Source organism: Bubalus kerabau, chromosome 4 (genome assembly GCF_029407905.1).
Source record: "Bubalus kerabau isolate K-KA32 ecotype Philippines breed swamp buffalo chromosome 4, PCC_UOA_SB_1v2, whole genome shotgun sequence".
Lineage (NCBI taxonomy): Eukaryota > Metazoa > Chordata > Mammalia > Artiodactyla > Bovidae > Bubalus > Bubalus kerabau.
Window position 1 is genome coordinate 94,979,065 of NC_073627.1, and position 16,985 is coordinate 94,996,049.

Sequence of the window (16,985 nt, forward strand, 5' to 3'; positions counted from 1 at the left end):
ACCCCTGCTTTCGTGGACTTCAAAATCCAAAGTGGAGACAAATATTAAATGTTCACACAAGTAATTATTCAACTGCAGTTCATGTAGCACCATTATAAGGATGAAGCAGAAAACAAATGCTGTGGAAACAATTGAGAGAATAGAAGCCACAGAAAGTTGGCCTGAGAAAGTGGAATCTGACATTTAGTCTAGAGGTGGAGCAATTCCTGGGGATAAGAGGGGTCAGAATGTAAAGGGGGTGGAGAGGCCTGTTGAGTGGAAGTTACCAGGCTGCAGCCAGAGTGTTGAATAGGACATCATGTAACACTGACGGCAGGTTATTTGTTCAGACCCGTCCTGAATTTACCCAGGATGCTGAAGTGCATCCTGAAGTCACCCAGGCCGACAGTAGGATTTGGGGTGAAGAGAAAGGCAGTGAGCCAGATGAGGAAGGCAGGACAGGCAGGATTGTTTCTGGCAAGGTTTAGGGACATGAAGTCAAGTCCCTGATACCATGTTGCTTATAAACTGTAAGGGCAGAGCCAGGAATCAGATAAAGTTTTTCTGGCTTCAAATCTGAAGCCACTTCCACTTATGTTACTCTCTCTCAGCTTTCTGCAGTGAAAGTTGATCAGGGTAAATTTTAAGAAATAGCAAGAAGGTGACGACAGAGGTTTAGGATCAGTGAAGACATCCTGGACTGACTATACCTAGAGGCTGTGGGTGGTGAGGGATGGATGGCTGGTGGAGGGTGGGGCGCAGGCTGGGCCTCGGCCGCCTCGGCCTACTTTTCAGATTTATAGGAGCCCTCTCTGCCATCTTGGTAGGTAGCTTATTTGTCAAATTTAGGTATTGTCCATGACCTGTGCACGGTAATAGATACAGTCCCAGTAGCAAAAAATAAAATGCTTCCTCATGGTATGGGAGTGATTTGGACACAGAGCAGTAAGTTCGCTGAAACTGAATAATCTGACCTTAAAAGGCAATACTGAAATCAGTGCCTCAATGTGGAAATAGAGAAGTTTTATAACATGGTACACCATTTGGTATTTGTCCTTTTCTATTGGCTACATTTTTTTTCTTCAAGCGGTGTATTAGTTTGCCATCGCAAAGTACCGCAGGCCCGGTGGCTTCAATGGCGCAGATTTGTTTTTTCACAGTTTTAGAGGCGGCAAGTCGAAGTCATCGTGTTTGTAAGATTGTTTCCTTCTTTCCTTGGCATGTAGACAGCCATCTTCTTATGTCTTCACGTGGTCTTTCTTCTGTGTGTGTCTTTGTCCCAATCTCTCTCTTTTTTTTTTTATGAAGACATCGATCTTACTGGTTTAGGACCCACCATAGTGGCCTCACTTTAATTTAATTACCTCTTTAAAGGCCCTATTTTCAAAAACAGTCACATCTGAGGTACTGGGGGTTATGACTTCAACATATGAATATGGCGCAGGGGGGACACAGGTAACTTTTTTTTTATAATCTTTTTTCACTTATGCAAAGGTTTTTAATTAAAATTTGGCTTAAATTTCCACTTTCCCTGATGTCCATCAGTGGCTCTTGCACATTAAAGTATTTTAATTTAAAATTTTACTTATTTGTTTTATTTTAAAAGATGGACTATAAATAGTTGACAGCAGTGATGGCCACATGGCTGGACAGCAGGCCTGGGAGGTCAGAGGAAGGTTTACCTTTTCTCATACAACTTTTTTTATGATCCCAATCTTGTTACTATACCTATGTATTACCTAATCAAAAATAAAATAAAATATTTGCATGACATGTACTGTACTACATTGTGCAATCTTTATTTGCAAATATTTACCAAGGAAAATGAGCAGAAACACAGTCCACTGTGCCTTTGGGATTCGTATCCACCTGAAAGTCCCCGTCAGTACTAGGAATGGTGTCTGCCTCGGTTTTCCTTGTGTAACTCATTTTGGATAAACTCCCTCTAGATGGCAAACTTCACTAGGCTTGGACAAGGACACTTGCTAATTTATCCCCAGGACCTAGCGCAGAGTTGGCACTCAGATATATTCTGTGTGAATGAGTGTATTCATGAGTCCAATAAATGGAAGTCCCTCCTTTGGAGAAGAAGGACTTCCTAATGTTTTCTTTCTGTAGAAAGTGGCAGGGAGGAGAGGGCAGGGGGAGAATTTTATGTTTTAAATAATTTACTAAACTAAATCATGATGATAAAGGGTTTAAGGGGAAATCACTTACTCTTAAACCTTAAATTTGCTGCCTTCCTTGTTCTTTGGTAAAGGAAAGATTTTGCCTTCTTCTAAGTTCTTTTTAAATAATCTAAATTCCGACGATCCTATAGCTACTCTATATTTTGAAAAGACAGATAGTTATGAAGCAATGGCATGTGCTCTAAACAGATTTCTTCCACAAATCCATCCACCCAGATTCCCCTTTCTGTCACTCTGTTTAGCTCTAATGCCTACCTCCTGCCCGAATACTGCCTCTCACCTTTTGTTGATTTAGGTCTGGGATTTTTAGAAAAGAACTGTTTTCCCTTGAAGAGCACTATACTGCTTTTAGCTTCTTTCTGAGAGTCTGGAAGAGGGACAGAAAACATGTCTGTTACCGTTCTCTCACAGACAGCCTGGGAGCTCCTGAAGACAGCCTAGCGCCCACATCAAGTGGAACTCAGAGTTCAGGTCATGCCTAGTACAAGTTGTCAGTTGAAAATAGTACAAATGCACTCTCTGGCTCACACACAGGCATGAGGGTGGTCTCAGGAAGCAGTCCTAGGCAGGCTTGGGCTCATGAGATCTCAGGCCTGCCTTCTGCTTTGGCATTTGCTACTAAGGACATCAACAATTTGCGGGGCTGTCTCCACACCACAGCTCCCTGCTGTGTCTGGAGACCCCCTCCACACCTACCTCCATTTGGTTTCATCCAAATTGGGAGATCACTACATGCTTATATCACCAAAGATCCACAGAGACAGCATATTTTTTGCTGAAAAACTCCACATTGTTTCTGTTTCAGAGAATAAACTGTAATGTATCACATACACAACTTTAGCACTGAGGAAAGGACACAGTGGTGAAAGGTGAATGTCTCCTGCCCTTAGCTGCAAAAGCCAGGGGTTGAAGACAAACTTCCACACTATTGTACTCATCACAGAAGGCTTTACTTCCCTTGGTTTGCCTTCAAGATACTTACACATTTCTCAACAGGAATAACAACAGCAAAAGCAAATCCTCCCTGAGCAGTCCTTAAGTGGCATTTATAAACTCCAAAATTAATATCAGAAGAAGAGGAGTTTAGGACTAAATAAAGGTTAAATATGGATAACTGACGTTCCTACAGCTAATATAATAAAGTTTAAAATGAGTGAAACCACTAGACTACTTGAGGGCAGAAACTAAGTTTTCATCATTTTTTATCATCTTCTAGTTATTAATATGATGCCTGGCCCACCAAGTGACCCTTCTATAAATTTAAACTCAAAAGAAATTATTTTAACTGTATCCTATGTTCAGAGACAGGTAACCTGAGACTCCAAGGAGAATTTCTGAAATAGACTTTAGTCTGGGAAAATGCTGGACACTGTGATTGATGGCAGTGGAACTTCAGGCACTGAAGAGTGAAGTCTAAAAGGAATTAGGAAGCTAGAAGGGTGGGAAGGATGCTTAAGGGCAAGGCACGGAATATGTATACATGTGGCTGATTTGCTTTGTTGTACAGCAGAAACTAATGCACCATTGTAAAGCAATCCCACTGCTGGGCATACACACTGAGGAAACCAGAATTGAAAGAAACACATGTACCCCAATGTTCACCGCAGCACTGTTTATAATAGCCAGGACATGGAAGCAACCTAGATGTCCATCAGCAGATGAACGGATAAGAAAGCTGTGGTACATATACACAATGGAGTATTACTCAGCCATTAAAAAGAATACATTTGAATCAGTTCTAATGAGGTGGATGAAACTGGAGACTGTTATACAGAGTGAAGTCAGAAAGAAAAACACCAATACAGTATACTAACGCATATATATGGAATTTAGAAAGATGGTAACAATAACCCTGTATATGAGACAGCAAAAGAGACACTGATGTATAGAACAGTCTTTTGGACTCTATGGGAGAGGGAGAGGGTGGGATGATTTGGGAGAATGGCATTGAAACATGTATAATATCATATATGAAACAAGTCGCCAGTCCAGGTTCGATGCATGATACTGGATGCTTGGGGCTGGTGCACTGGGACGACCCAGAGGGATGGTATGGGGAGGGAGGAGAGAGGAGGGTTCAGGATGGGGAACACATGTATACCTGTGGCGGATTCATTTCGATAGATGGCAAAACCAATACAATACTATAAAGTTAAAAAATAAAATTTGAAAATTGAAAAAAAAAAGATTTTTTTAAAAACTGAAAATTAAAAAAAAAAAAGGAACCAGGAACATATCATAGTTAGCTCCCATGACATATTTATAATTAAATGGCCAGCTAATATAAATTATACAATCAGAGTGGCCAGTTCTGAGAGGTCTATTGCACTGGATGGCTGAGGAAAATTAAGAAATTCAAGCAGCAGGCAATTTTTTAAAAATACTCTTAAAAATGACAATTACTAATGTTTATTTAGTAGGGATCAACTGTACCTTAATTAATACTAGCACAGGCTCTCTGGGTATTTGGTACAAGTAAAATACATCTCTTCTGATTAGATTTCTGGAAAAATGATGGTTCATTTAAAAAAATTCATTATTGTAGGTAAAAGGACTTATTTGAAGCTTTGTCTCTTAGAAAACTGTGGAAAATTCTGAAGGAAATGGGAATGCCAGACCACCTGACCTGCCTCTTGAGAAACCTATATGCAGGTCAGGAAGCAACAGTTAGAACTGGACATGGAACAACAAACTGGTTCCAAATAGGAAAAGGAGTACGTCAAGGCTGGTTATTGTCACCCTGCTTATTTAACTTATATGCAGAGTACATCATGAGAAACGCTGGGCTGGAAGAAGCACAAGCTGGAATCTAGATTGCCAGGAGAAATATCAATAACCTCGATATGCAGATGACACCACCCTTATGGCAGAAAGTGAAGAAGAACTAAAGAGCCTCTTGATGAAAGTGAAAGAGGAGAGTGAAAAAGTTGGCTTAAAGCTCAACATTCAGAAAACGAAGATCATGGCATCTGGTCCCATCACTTCATGGGAAATAGATGGGGAAACAGTGGAAACAGTGGCAGACTTTATTTTTTGGGGCTCCAAAATCACTGCAGGGTGATTGTAGCCAGGAAATTAAAAGATGCTTACTCCTTGGAAGGAATGTTATGACCAACCTAGATAGCATATTCAAAAGCAGAGACATTACTTTGTCAACAAAGGTCCATCTAGTCGAGGCTATGGTTTTTCCAGTAGTCATGTATGGATGTGAGAGCTGGACTATAAAGAAAGCCGAGCACTGAAGAATTGATGCTTTTGAACTGTGGTGTTGGAGAAGACTCTTGAGAGTCCCTTGGACTGCAAGGAGATCCAACCAGTCCATCCTAAAGGAAATCGGTCCTGGGTGTTCATTGGAAAGACTGATGTTGAAGCTGAAACTCCAATCCTTTGGCCACCTGATGCAAGAAGCTGAGTCATTTGAAAAGACCCTGATGCTGGGAAAGATTGAGGGCAGGAGAAGGGGATGACAGTGGATGAGATGGTTGGATGGCATCACAGACTCAATGGACATGGGTTTGGGTAGACTCTGGCAGTTGGTGATGGATAGGGAGGCCTGGCATGCTGCATTTCATAGGTTTGCAAAGAGTTGGACACGACTGAGTGACTGAACTGAACTGAACTGAACTCTTAGAAATCAGGGATAACTATTAAGAAGAACAGTAGTTCTGGAAACAATATTCCAATGGGTCACTTCTTAGAAAAAATCATTAATCATTACTGAAAAAAAGGGGTTATGTTCCAGGATTATGTGTGTTACTGAAAGCAAGAAATATGATGATTGAATTAAAAGAGGAGAAAGGCAAGCAGGTGTTAGGTTGATTCCCAATGGAAATACTGTTCAAATATTGTAGAGGGTTGATGGAACTAAATTCTGAGGTTCATTTTTGTGGAAATGTTTCTTTCTTACACCTTTTTCTGGTTTATAATGTTTTAAAATGATAGTCATCTAACAAATTTTCCTTTCATCCCTGAATACTCATGTTTGCCTCCATCTTTATTTAACCTGGTCATCAATTATTGCAGAATAAAGAAAATGATGTGGGCCAGCCAGCTTCATGCCCCAGAGCTATCAAACCTGGTTCATAGAATCCACGTTTTCAAGTCTGGCTCTTTGTTTTGAAAAAAAAAAAAAAAAAAAAAAGTCAGTAGGGTGGCTTGAGGGAAAGACATTTCCCCCTCCTAACCGAGGGCTAATGAGCTGTCAGTCTATTACTTGGAATCCTGTTGAGAGATTTGTGTGAACAATTGAAAAAGTTTATCTGATGATTAACCAGTTGTGAAATTTAGCACCAAGTATTTGATTCTTAAGGTGAGGGGATTACTTGGGAATTGTGAGTTTCCATGTGTGGAAAAGGAGACTATACTCCCTTTACTGTTACCATGCAAAAATCGACAACCCCAACTATATCTCAGTAATAGAAGCATCCTTTTCTCAATGAACGTAACATTCCTCTATTTCTTCCTTTCTCTTTCTTACAACTTTTATGTGTGTGTGTGTGTGTGTGTGTGTGTGTAGCCTAATGGCCTGAACTTTGCTTAAACATATACATTAATTTTTACCTGATACACTTCTCTCTTAAAGAGAAGGAGGAGAAGGGGACGACAGAGGATGAGTAGGCTAGATGGCATCACTGACTTGATGGACATAAGTTTGAGCAAGCTTCAGGAGTTTTGGTGATGGAAAGGGAAGCCTGGCGTGCTGCAGTCCATGGGGTCACAAAGAGTTGGACACGACTGAGCAACTGAACTCTCTCTTAAAAACATGTCAGTTCTATCTCAGCACAAAGCAGATGCACCACAGATGTTAGCTTACTCTGGCCCTAATAACAGTGATGGGAAATCCAGGCAAAGACGTGTTGTTTTCACTAATACTGCTCCTTAAATCTCAGACGATAAAGTGTCAGCTAATTACCCCCTGGGTCCCTGGCTTTCACTGGAGCCTTCTAAAATACACAAAACCAAAATGAAGGCAGAACACTATTAGCACTCCATAATTCAAGCAAACAAGAGATGTGTTTACTCTGCCTGGCTACTGACCACCTGCCTTCCCATCCCACAAGGCAGGTATCCATATATAGCATCTCCCTGGTCACAGTACTGCAGGGAGTGAACCTCTTTCTGGGCCTCACAGTCTGTGAATCTGCAAGAAGCGGGCCCTGACATCATGCATCTTCTTTTCCTTCAGCTGCTGGTGCTCCTGCCTCTAGGGGAGGCTGTACAGCGCAGGGATGGTCACCAGAGGCAAAGTTCTGTCTCTCTCGTGCTCCTAGAAAGGAATCGCAGAGAGCTCTCCATGGGCACTCAGGAGGAAGCAGAGGAGAAGCCAGATCTGTTTGTGGCCATGCCACACCTGATAGGTGCCAGCCCTGCAGAGGAGGGCCAGAGGCAGAGGGAAAAGATGCTGTCCAGGTTTGGGAGATTCTGGAAGAAGCCCGAGAGAGAGCTGCACCCATCCCAGGGCTTGGTCAGTGAGCAGATCTTCCCTGGGACTTGGGGCCTCACACAGCCCAAGGGTAGGATGCTGATGGAGAAATCTCCTCTCCGGGAAGAAGCCAAGAAATTCTGGCACCACTTCATGTTCAGAATGAGTCCAGCTTCTCAGGGGATCATCCTGCCTATCAAAAGCCACGAAGTGCATCAGGAGACCTGTAGGACAGTGCCCTTCAGCCAGGTATTTGTTCTGGGTGGGGGCGGGGATCCAGATTTTCAGGAGGGAGTGGACAGCTGGGATGGGTGAAAAGCAGGGGACGAATGTGCCAGGAGTCTGAGTCTCACCTAATTTCCAGATTTGGTCCCTGGACCTTCATCATGGGATTTGGCAAAGTATGCTCATATTCCCTAAATTTCTTTCTAACCTTGGAAATGCTGCAAAGATGGTATGATGGTACTGCTAATGTTAGTAATCATTCATATTGATCACACAGAGCTTTTTTTAAATTTAATTTTATTTATTTGTTTTTATACTGGTGTGGTTTATCTGGAGAATTAATTGATTGTCCCTCCAGTTACGAAATTGGGAACTTAGAGTGATCACCAGAACTTCTCCCTAGCTGCATCTCTACACTCTATTAGACATGGATGAGCAGGTGGGTTCCATCTGCAGATAAGTGGGATACATTGGACTCCTCCCCATACATGCATGTATGATGGTCTTAATCCCTGTATTTCACACCCAGATACTTCATAGGTCTATCAACTATGTCCAGGTTGTTAGACAGAAGTTGCCAGATTATTTCTAGCATTACCATAGCAAAAATGATTTAATACAACAGATTTTCTCATAAGCTTTCAAAAAGTAATCTTGATGTGAAATCACATTTCCTCCCCTTAGAAATGCCTGTCTCCCAGTTCATGTTGTGTTGGCTGATTTGTGGTTAGGATGATTGATTCCACACTATTAAGACCAGGGAGCATTCTACTATCTGCTTCCTCCAGTTGGTCTGGCAAAGCCCACACTCCAAATGTTAGATTAAAATTGAGAAATTGCATCAGGTCCTTAAACACAGAGATACTGAACCAAAAGCAATGCAGGGCAGAGTAAAATTTTACAGTCCAGTAAAGCTACCCAATTAAGCAGGCAGTATTATAAGGTAATTGACTGTGCAAGGCAGTTAAGTATTCTGAAAAGGCAAGGATACGTAGCAATGGCAAGTCAATGATCAAATAATAATGACTGCTTTGTTGGCCCATGTATAATTAGAAAATTGCTCCTAAGAACCAGGCAATCAAATTTCCTTTGAACTCTTATTTTGAATTCTATTGCTAATCAAATTAAGAGTAAGGTGTTTGGCTCATATATTTTGAAGGGCACATAAAGCTAGGTGTCTGGGGTTACGGGAGAGGCAGAGATGATGTCACACAACATGCTTTAGAGGTGTAGGTGCTGCAACTTTGCTCCATGCAACTTTAATAAATTTGAATGTACTATAAACACTGCAAAATAGGACAGATTAAACTCTTGATGTTCTGATCTGTGAGCTTTTGAACAAATATGTATTAAGAATTTATTATGCACAATGCACTGTGAAGAGTAGAAGGGTAAGACACATTATTGAATAGAAGCGAGCCATTAGAATTTTTCAGACCAGTAACATCAAACTTAGAGTTTGTCATTCAAGTGTAGAGTAAACGTTTTCATATTACCTTAGGTATTTCCTACAGGTTAATTTATTCATTTACCCAATAAAAGAAATATAGTTGAGGTAGCTCTATGCTCTTAAGATACCATCACTTGGATATTTAAAATGTACCCAACATTGGAAAGATTTTTAAATTTTAGTCTAAGTTATCCTCAGGCTTGGGAGGGCCTCCATGGTGGCTCAGATGATAAAGAATCTGCCTGTAATAGAGGAGAACCAAGTTCACTCCCTGGATCGGGAAGATCTCCTGGAGAAAGGAATAGCAACTCACTCCAGAATTTTGCCTGGAGAATTCCATGGACAGAGGAGACTGGTGGGCTACATACAGTCCGTGGGGTTACAGAGTCGGACACGACTCAGCAACTAACATCCTCAGACTTAATAGTCTAGAGCTTCTGCATCATGTATGTTAAAGAAATGACTCAAGATAATTTAATGGAGATGTGTTTGCCTTTTAGACTATCACCCATGAAGACTGTGAGAAAATGGTTGTACAGAACAACCTCTGCTTTGGAAAATGTGGGTCCCTTCCTTTTGCTGAAGCTGCGCAGCACCCCCACACATTCTGCTCCCACTGCCTGCCTGCCAAGTTCACCACGAGACACTTACAGCTCAACTGCACCGGCCTGGCCATGGTGGTCAAGGTGGTGATGCTGGTGGAGGAATGTCAGTGCATGGTGAAGACAGAGCATCAGCATGGCTACCCTGCACAGGCTGACTTTCGGGCAGAATTTCCTGTCCAAGATCCCTTTATCCCAGGATTTTCAACATAAAAAAAAGAAAAGCTATTTTACTATTATCAGGAAAATTACTGATTACTCAGTCTGAAATGTTAAGTGGGTATATAATATTTTAAGAGAAAGATGGTTTACAAAATAGTTGTGAAAATGAGTTAGAGGTCATATTTATTCATCCATTCATCAGTGCACATTTGGGATCTAGTCTTGACTCTGCCACTAATTGGGTATAGCATGTTAATGAGCTGCAGAAGCTTTTTCCTCAAGTTTTTCATCTATAAAGAAGGGACTTGAACTAGATGATTGCTAAGGTCCTTTCTGCTACTATTATTACATGATCTATTGTCTACAAGTTTTGGTAAGAGCCCTCCATCTGAAGATGGAAAAGAAATAAACTAGACCATAAAATGGGTTTCTTTAATAGCTTGTCAAAGCATCAGCAAATATATATATATATATATATATTTATACATATATATATATACACATATGCATCTGAGCCACAGTCAGCTCCAGGTCTTGTTTTTGCTGATTGTTTACAGTTTCTTCATCTTCAGCAACAAAGAATGTAATCAATTTGATTTTGGTATTGACCATTTGGTAATGTCCATGTGCAAAGTCGTCTCTTGTGTTGTTGAAAAGGGGTATTTGCTATGACCAGTGCTCTCTCTTGGCAGAATTCAGTTAGCCTTGGGAAAGCTGGAGAAGATTGAGGGCAGAAGGAGAAAAGGGCATCAGAGGATGAGATGGCTGGATGGTATCACCAATGCAACAGGCATGAACTTGGGCAAACTCCAGTAGATGGTCAGGGACAGGGAGACTGCTGTCCATGGGGTCGCAAAGAGTTGGGCACAACTGGGCGACTTAGTAACATATGTATGCATGTATGTATACATATCTATGTGGTATTTGTAGAGAAGATTCCTGATCCTTGTAGCTGTCTTTGCTCTCAGGCCATGTTTTATTTGACTTTTATCAGATGATTAAGTAGGTCCATAGGTAGAAGGAGTTTGGAGTTTGGTTGCCTCATTACTTTTTATACTTCCCATATAAAATTCTTAATGTCAGGTCTCTAGCTTTGAAGAAGGAACACAGATATTACTTTTAGTGGTTTACATAGGGATAAGGAACAATCAATTATCTGTAAACAAACTAGTACCTAAATTATGGGGAAGGAAAATATATGATCAGTATCAGGTTTAAAGGTTAATCCAGAGATGTTGATGCAAATAACCAAGGAATTTCTGTAGATGTCAAATAAACCGCAAATGATTTAAAATTTAAAAAACAATTTACAGGTGAAATCCTTTTCCTCATGCATTTTGGTTTAGGTAGTTTAGTAATGATTCTGTGTTCGTATGATTGTGTTTGTGCTACTGCATAAAAACTCTGTTACAAATTTTATTTTGTAAATGCCACAGTTGCAAATTCTGAAAAGATTCCAAATATTTTAATGTATTAAATTTTCATGTATGATGTATTCTGGGAAGTATTATAGCATTCATTTGTCTTATATTTTGCCCTTATTTGTTTTACCTCTCCCATAATTTAAAGGCACTATTGGGAGATTATCTAGTAAGAGTATTGCCAAAATGGCTTCATAGGCTAATAACACTGGTCCAAGTGTTTCTTTTAACACTGCAAACCGCTTTCTGCTAAGGTCCTTCAATCACTGCCTGTCAGTTATTTCTCCTGTGTGTATTTATTTGTATGAAAAGCATGCAGAACTGACTTTCCTTAACCATATTTCTTTTTCTAAAATCATTCTTTAAAAATTCATCTTAAAAATGATTTTATTTGAATCCCTTTACTTTCAGTGTACCCAGAATGTATATCCCAGAATAATAATTATTTTTCTAAAAAAGAAATTAATGTCTATTTTAATTCTATTCCTCTTTAGTCATACCATCTAACCTGGTGTTCTGAAGAAACAAATGCATTTATATTTAGTGTATACTCTACAACACATCAATGCAATAGAATACATGCTACAGAGATATACATGCAACATTTATATTAGAATATATTATACCCTTCTGTGGTCAAAGACAACCTAATTGGCCAAGATATGGTCATAAGGATAAAACTGTTAAGCATTAATGATATCCCAGCTGGTCAATATATTTTGGTGCCAAAAGCTATTGAGCAGCTGTCTAGTTTGCAATTGCCTCACCCTGATTATGTAAACCCATCTCTGCCAATTGACTATCTTTCTCCTCCTCACACACTTGCAAATCCCTTTTATCTATCCTTGCAAATAGACTCTCCAGCCCAAGCCCCAAACAATCATCAGTTTTATTCAAATTCTGCTCTGCCCTTTCTTCATGTGTGAATTCGAGATGAGCTAGCTGATGGTTGTAGCAGAGGTCACATTCAAAGAGTAGCAGCATGAAACTCATGAAATTGTCCACATTCAATGATTTTTATTTACAAAAAGGGCAGTCTGTTTGACATAATACACGGCAGCACAAGAAACAGAGGAAACACACAAATATTGAACAATCTATTAAGTGTCAGATACTGTCCTGAGTCTTTTACATAAATTGTATAATTTAAGTCATGTAAATACATAAATAGTACAATGCTAACAAGAATCAGATGAGGTATGTAAATACCCTATTTTGTAGGAGAGGAAATTAAGCCTAAAAATTTTAAGCAACTTGACTAAGATCATGTGAGGCATATTTTCTACTTATATTAAAATGTTTGCCTATTTGCTGTTTGTCAGTTTAGACTTAACTCCTCTAGGTCTCTTCCCTATAGCTCTCAAAGCTAATTTCTTTTTACCTCTGGTCTAGCCCTCATGTTTGAAGGACAGTGATGTTATCTCTTGAAAGAGAAATCATCCCTAAGTCAGGTTCTCAGCTAAGCATTGCCTTGACTTAAGAGGTGGTCATGGCAAGCCCCCTTCCTCAATTTTGGTCTCATTTTCCTCCTGTATAAAATAAGGCTGGAAAAAAAAAATAGGGCTGGTAATAACTACTTCAGAATTACTGTGATGATCAGGTTTAGGTAACAGCACATCAGAGAGCTTTGGATCCGATAAAGCTAGGATAAATTCACTCTTCTCTATTCAGACTTTTATTTATTTATTTGTTTTCATATTCAGACTTTAAAAAAAAATTTGTTTTGAGCCATTTAAAGGACATAGAAAAGTGCAAAAAGCAATACAACAGACCCGCAATTTCCCACTACCAGAATAGTTAACATTTTGTCATCTTGTGCTTCTTGTCTATTTTCTTAAAAGTATGAACCACTTCACATATACATCTTCTCTAACTACCATGCTGATGCATCCCCCAAGTCCCTGAAGACTCAATACTTGCCCCACCCCCAGTCTTGTTGACACTTCCAATACCTTTTAGATTTTTGTAAAGGTACATACACATCCATAAATAATGCATACTATTTTTGTATATATGTTCCTTTACTCAGCAAGTATTTATTTGTCCACCAGTTCTGTGCACGATAGAGCTGTAAGTCTATAGCTGTGTCCACAGCAAGGAAACAAGTCAGACAAGGTCGCTGGTCCTATAGAGTTCATATTCTAGTGCAGGGAGACAAGCAACTTGAAAATCAATCAATTCCTTAATCAATGGAAAAATATCAGATGGTTATAAGTGATAAAAAATAAAATAGGCAAGTGTGCCAGAGGTTAATTATGTTAGACTGAATAACCTGTGAAAGTGTGACAATACAGCTGAGTTTTTAATTACTACAAACATGATATTGTATATAAATTGCTCCATGGTTACTCCTTTCTCCATACAGGATTCCAGCTTGTTTTTACAACAGTTTTTAGAGGCGTTTTTTCTATACTATTTTATCTCTGTTAGGAAGTAGGACATTAAGTATTCCCTACAGGGAGTGGTTAACTTAGCTTTGATAATTTATTTTTTTGGTGTGTATAGTCTCCTTAACCTGTCAGTTTGATTCTTAATTAAGAATGTTATGTGTTCTCTGAATTTTCACTGATAATTTATGCTATACATGACACTATTCTGAGGACCCTCAGATAAGCAAACATAGATAAATCACATTTCCTCCCACCTTGTAGCTTATAATATAGTAGCAGAGATAATTTATGCAAATTATAAAGCAATAATAGTGAGCAAGTCCTGTATATTATACATCTTAGTCTCCCATTTCTAAAGTTTTATATATTACATTATTTTAATATATTATTAGGTATATTTCTTTTTATTTCTTATATAATAGTATTATATATTTACATATTTTGAGATGTTTATATATTTGTATATATTCAGGAACATACACCTACGCCTACAATGTATAATTTTAATATCTTGTAAGGAATAAAAACTCAATACTTGTAAAGGTAAGTGAATGAATTTTGGGAACTACTCTTGAAAAAAGGTCTGTGGGGTACATAGGGTGGGGAACTTGGAATGGCAGCCAACAAGTCTTAAAAATGTATTTGATAGACTGTGGGGAGTTTTTGAAGATTTCTGAGCAGATTAGATGGAATCAATTTACAAAGTAGATTCAGAGGGCCTCATGACCCCCCAAAATGTGCATAATTGTTGTGGTTATGGACACACTTCAGGGGAGATCATCTAGAATTTTCCTGAGCTTCTACAAGATTTCCATGAGCCAAAAATTTTAACAGTGGAGCTGGTCAGTTGGAATGGAGAGAAAGCATGGAGGCCAGAAGAGCTGGAAGAAAACTTGGAAATCATGTTCACAAACCTCTTCTGAGCGAATCTCAAGAAAGTCAAGTTTCCATTTCAAGAACAGAGGAGGAGTTTTAAATATACATCAGTGGGTCCTCTTCACCTTGTTTAATGTTCAGTTTCAGGAGCTGGCAATGGTGAAATGGGTGAGTAATCATACCTTAAGCAAAGGAATGGACTTTCCTGTAATACGAGTTTTCCAAAGCCAGGCCCTAGTTTATCCACCCATGTTTCCGGGAGAGAGCTCAGATATTCATTTTATTGCCCTGCTCCCTCCGTTTTCGTTTCATTCCTCGTCCTTTCTTCCAAAAGAAACAACCAGTGACCCATCTCTGGGTGTGGACTTGGGTTAATGTTTCTCAAGGAAATGGTCACAATTTCCTCTTGTCTACCAGCTAAGGGAAACACGCCTATTTATGTTCAATATCCCAGGAATAAGAGTTTCCAGTACATGACTCTTTACGTCACAGTTCCAGTAATCAAGGGAACCTGCATCCTGCCTAAACCCTAGACAAGAAATAGGTAAAAATTTAAATGGATGCACAGATTTTACCTCTTACAGCTGTTCAAATAAAACACTAAAAGGATGCCTCCATCAAGGGCCCTGGGATCCATTGGATTTAGTAATCTTTGAACATTAAAAAAAATAATGTCCTGGAGCGTCTCAGGACCATGAGAATACAGGGTGAAACTATCACTGAAGGGCCTCCTCCATGTGCAGAGATTGAAAAAAGAGGTTTTATGCCCCTCATTCCCCTGTGCTATGGCCGTGGCTGTGCTAAGTCACTTCAGTCTTGTCCAACTCTGTGCAACCCTATGGACTGTAGCCCTCCAGGCTCCTCTGTCCATGGGATTCTCCAGGCAAGAATACTGGAGTGGTTTACCATGCTCTCCACAAGGGGATCTTCCTGACCCAGGGATTGAACCCATTTCTCTTATGTGTCCTACATTGGCAGGCGAGTCCTTTACCACTGGTGCCACCTGGGAAGCCTCCTAATTCCCCTGGCCATCTGCAAAGGTGACTATGAGTCCAGGCATAGCTCTAAGGAAAATAGTTCAAAGCAGGTGGAATTTTCTTTGGTGTCTACTTTTCCTCCTTTCTGCTTCACCCTTGAGCTCCCTTCCCGCTCTCACCTTGATTCTAGGATATTCAAATTGTCTACAGTTGCCCAGGGCTCCTAATTCATGTGCATTCATCTGTGTAGCTCATCCAGTTAACATCTATTCAGAATGAATGAAACATCAGGCACTGAGCTGACCCACTGCGGTACCAAGATGTCTATGACAGCTTCCTGCCCTTGAGGATACAGAATTTACCAACTAGAGAGTTCAGATTTCACGTACAGGTAACTACTCCTTCACCTTGGCTGTGTGTTAGAATGGTCCATGAGCATTTAAAATACAGAAATTCTGTTCCAATAATTAGAGGTAGGCGTTGGGGATATCAGGCAATTGTCAATATATTTTTAAAGCTCTGCTGGTGATTTTTCCACCAGGGCAGATAATGAGTAGGTGGAGCTACTGCAGAATTCTGGTCACAGGAATTCTGAACACTTGCTCAGGTCTCTTCTTGAATTAGAACATCATGCTGTTCTCTCAGTCCTTCTTGAATTAGAACATCATGCTGTTCTCTCAGTCCTTCTTGATCCTCCAGTTTTGTTGTTCTCCAAAACTCTAAGTTCCTCAAATTTCATTTTCAGGCAGCTTACGAATAGCAGTACCCTTGCTCAGTTAGCTAAACTGCAGTTTTTGCCCAGAGGAAATAGAGGTGTTCATTGAATTTGTTTTCTCCCCCAAATCATTGCCTCTTTTTCTAATATACATATTACACGTACTCCTTTATCAGCATTTAACACTATAATTAATTAACTCTCATGTTTTATCGTGCCTCAAACTACGTCAGGTGCTCACAAGCAAGGCTTTTTTTTTTGGTTTCACACCCAAGGCATCTGATTCACTGGGTTTGGAATATGTTCTGGCATCTAAATTTTTTCCACTTCTTTATCATGAAGATTTTTCAAACATACAAAATAATTGAAAAAAATTAGATCCCAGAAGACTTCCACAGCCTCTACTTCAGTTGAAGCGACTGTTATATTTGCCATATTGACTTTATCTTTCCATTTGTGTGAATGTGTGTAGATGTGTGTTCACTACATATTTTTATACTGTAGGCCCATTCGAAAGTAAACTGCAGATATCATGCCGTTTCACCCTTAATTCTCCAATATGCATAGCCCAAGAATG

At 39.6% G+C, this 16,985-nt stretch overlaps 1 protein-coding gene across 1 annotated transcript; it reads left to right on the forward strand.

The window, feature by feature from the left end:
• Positions 1–7,332: 7,332 nt before the first annotated feature.
• Positions 7,333–10,080, forward strand: CER1 (cerberus 1, DAN family BMP antagonist). The gene is made up of 2 exons (XM_055579702.1): positions 7,333–7,839; positions 9,766–10,080. Exons 1-2 carry the CDS (start codon positions 7,333–7,335, stop codon positions 10,078–10,080), a joined length of 822 nt encoding a protein of 273 aa, XP_055435677.1.
• Positions 10,081–16,985: the final 6,905 nt, after the last annotated feature.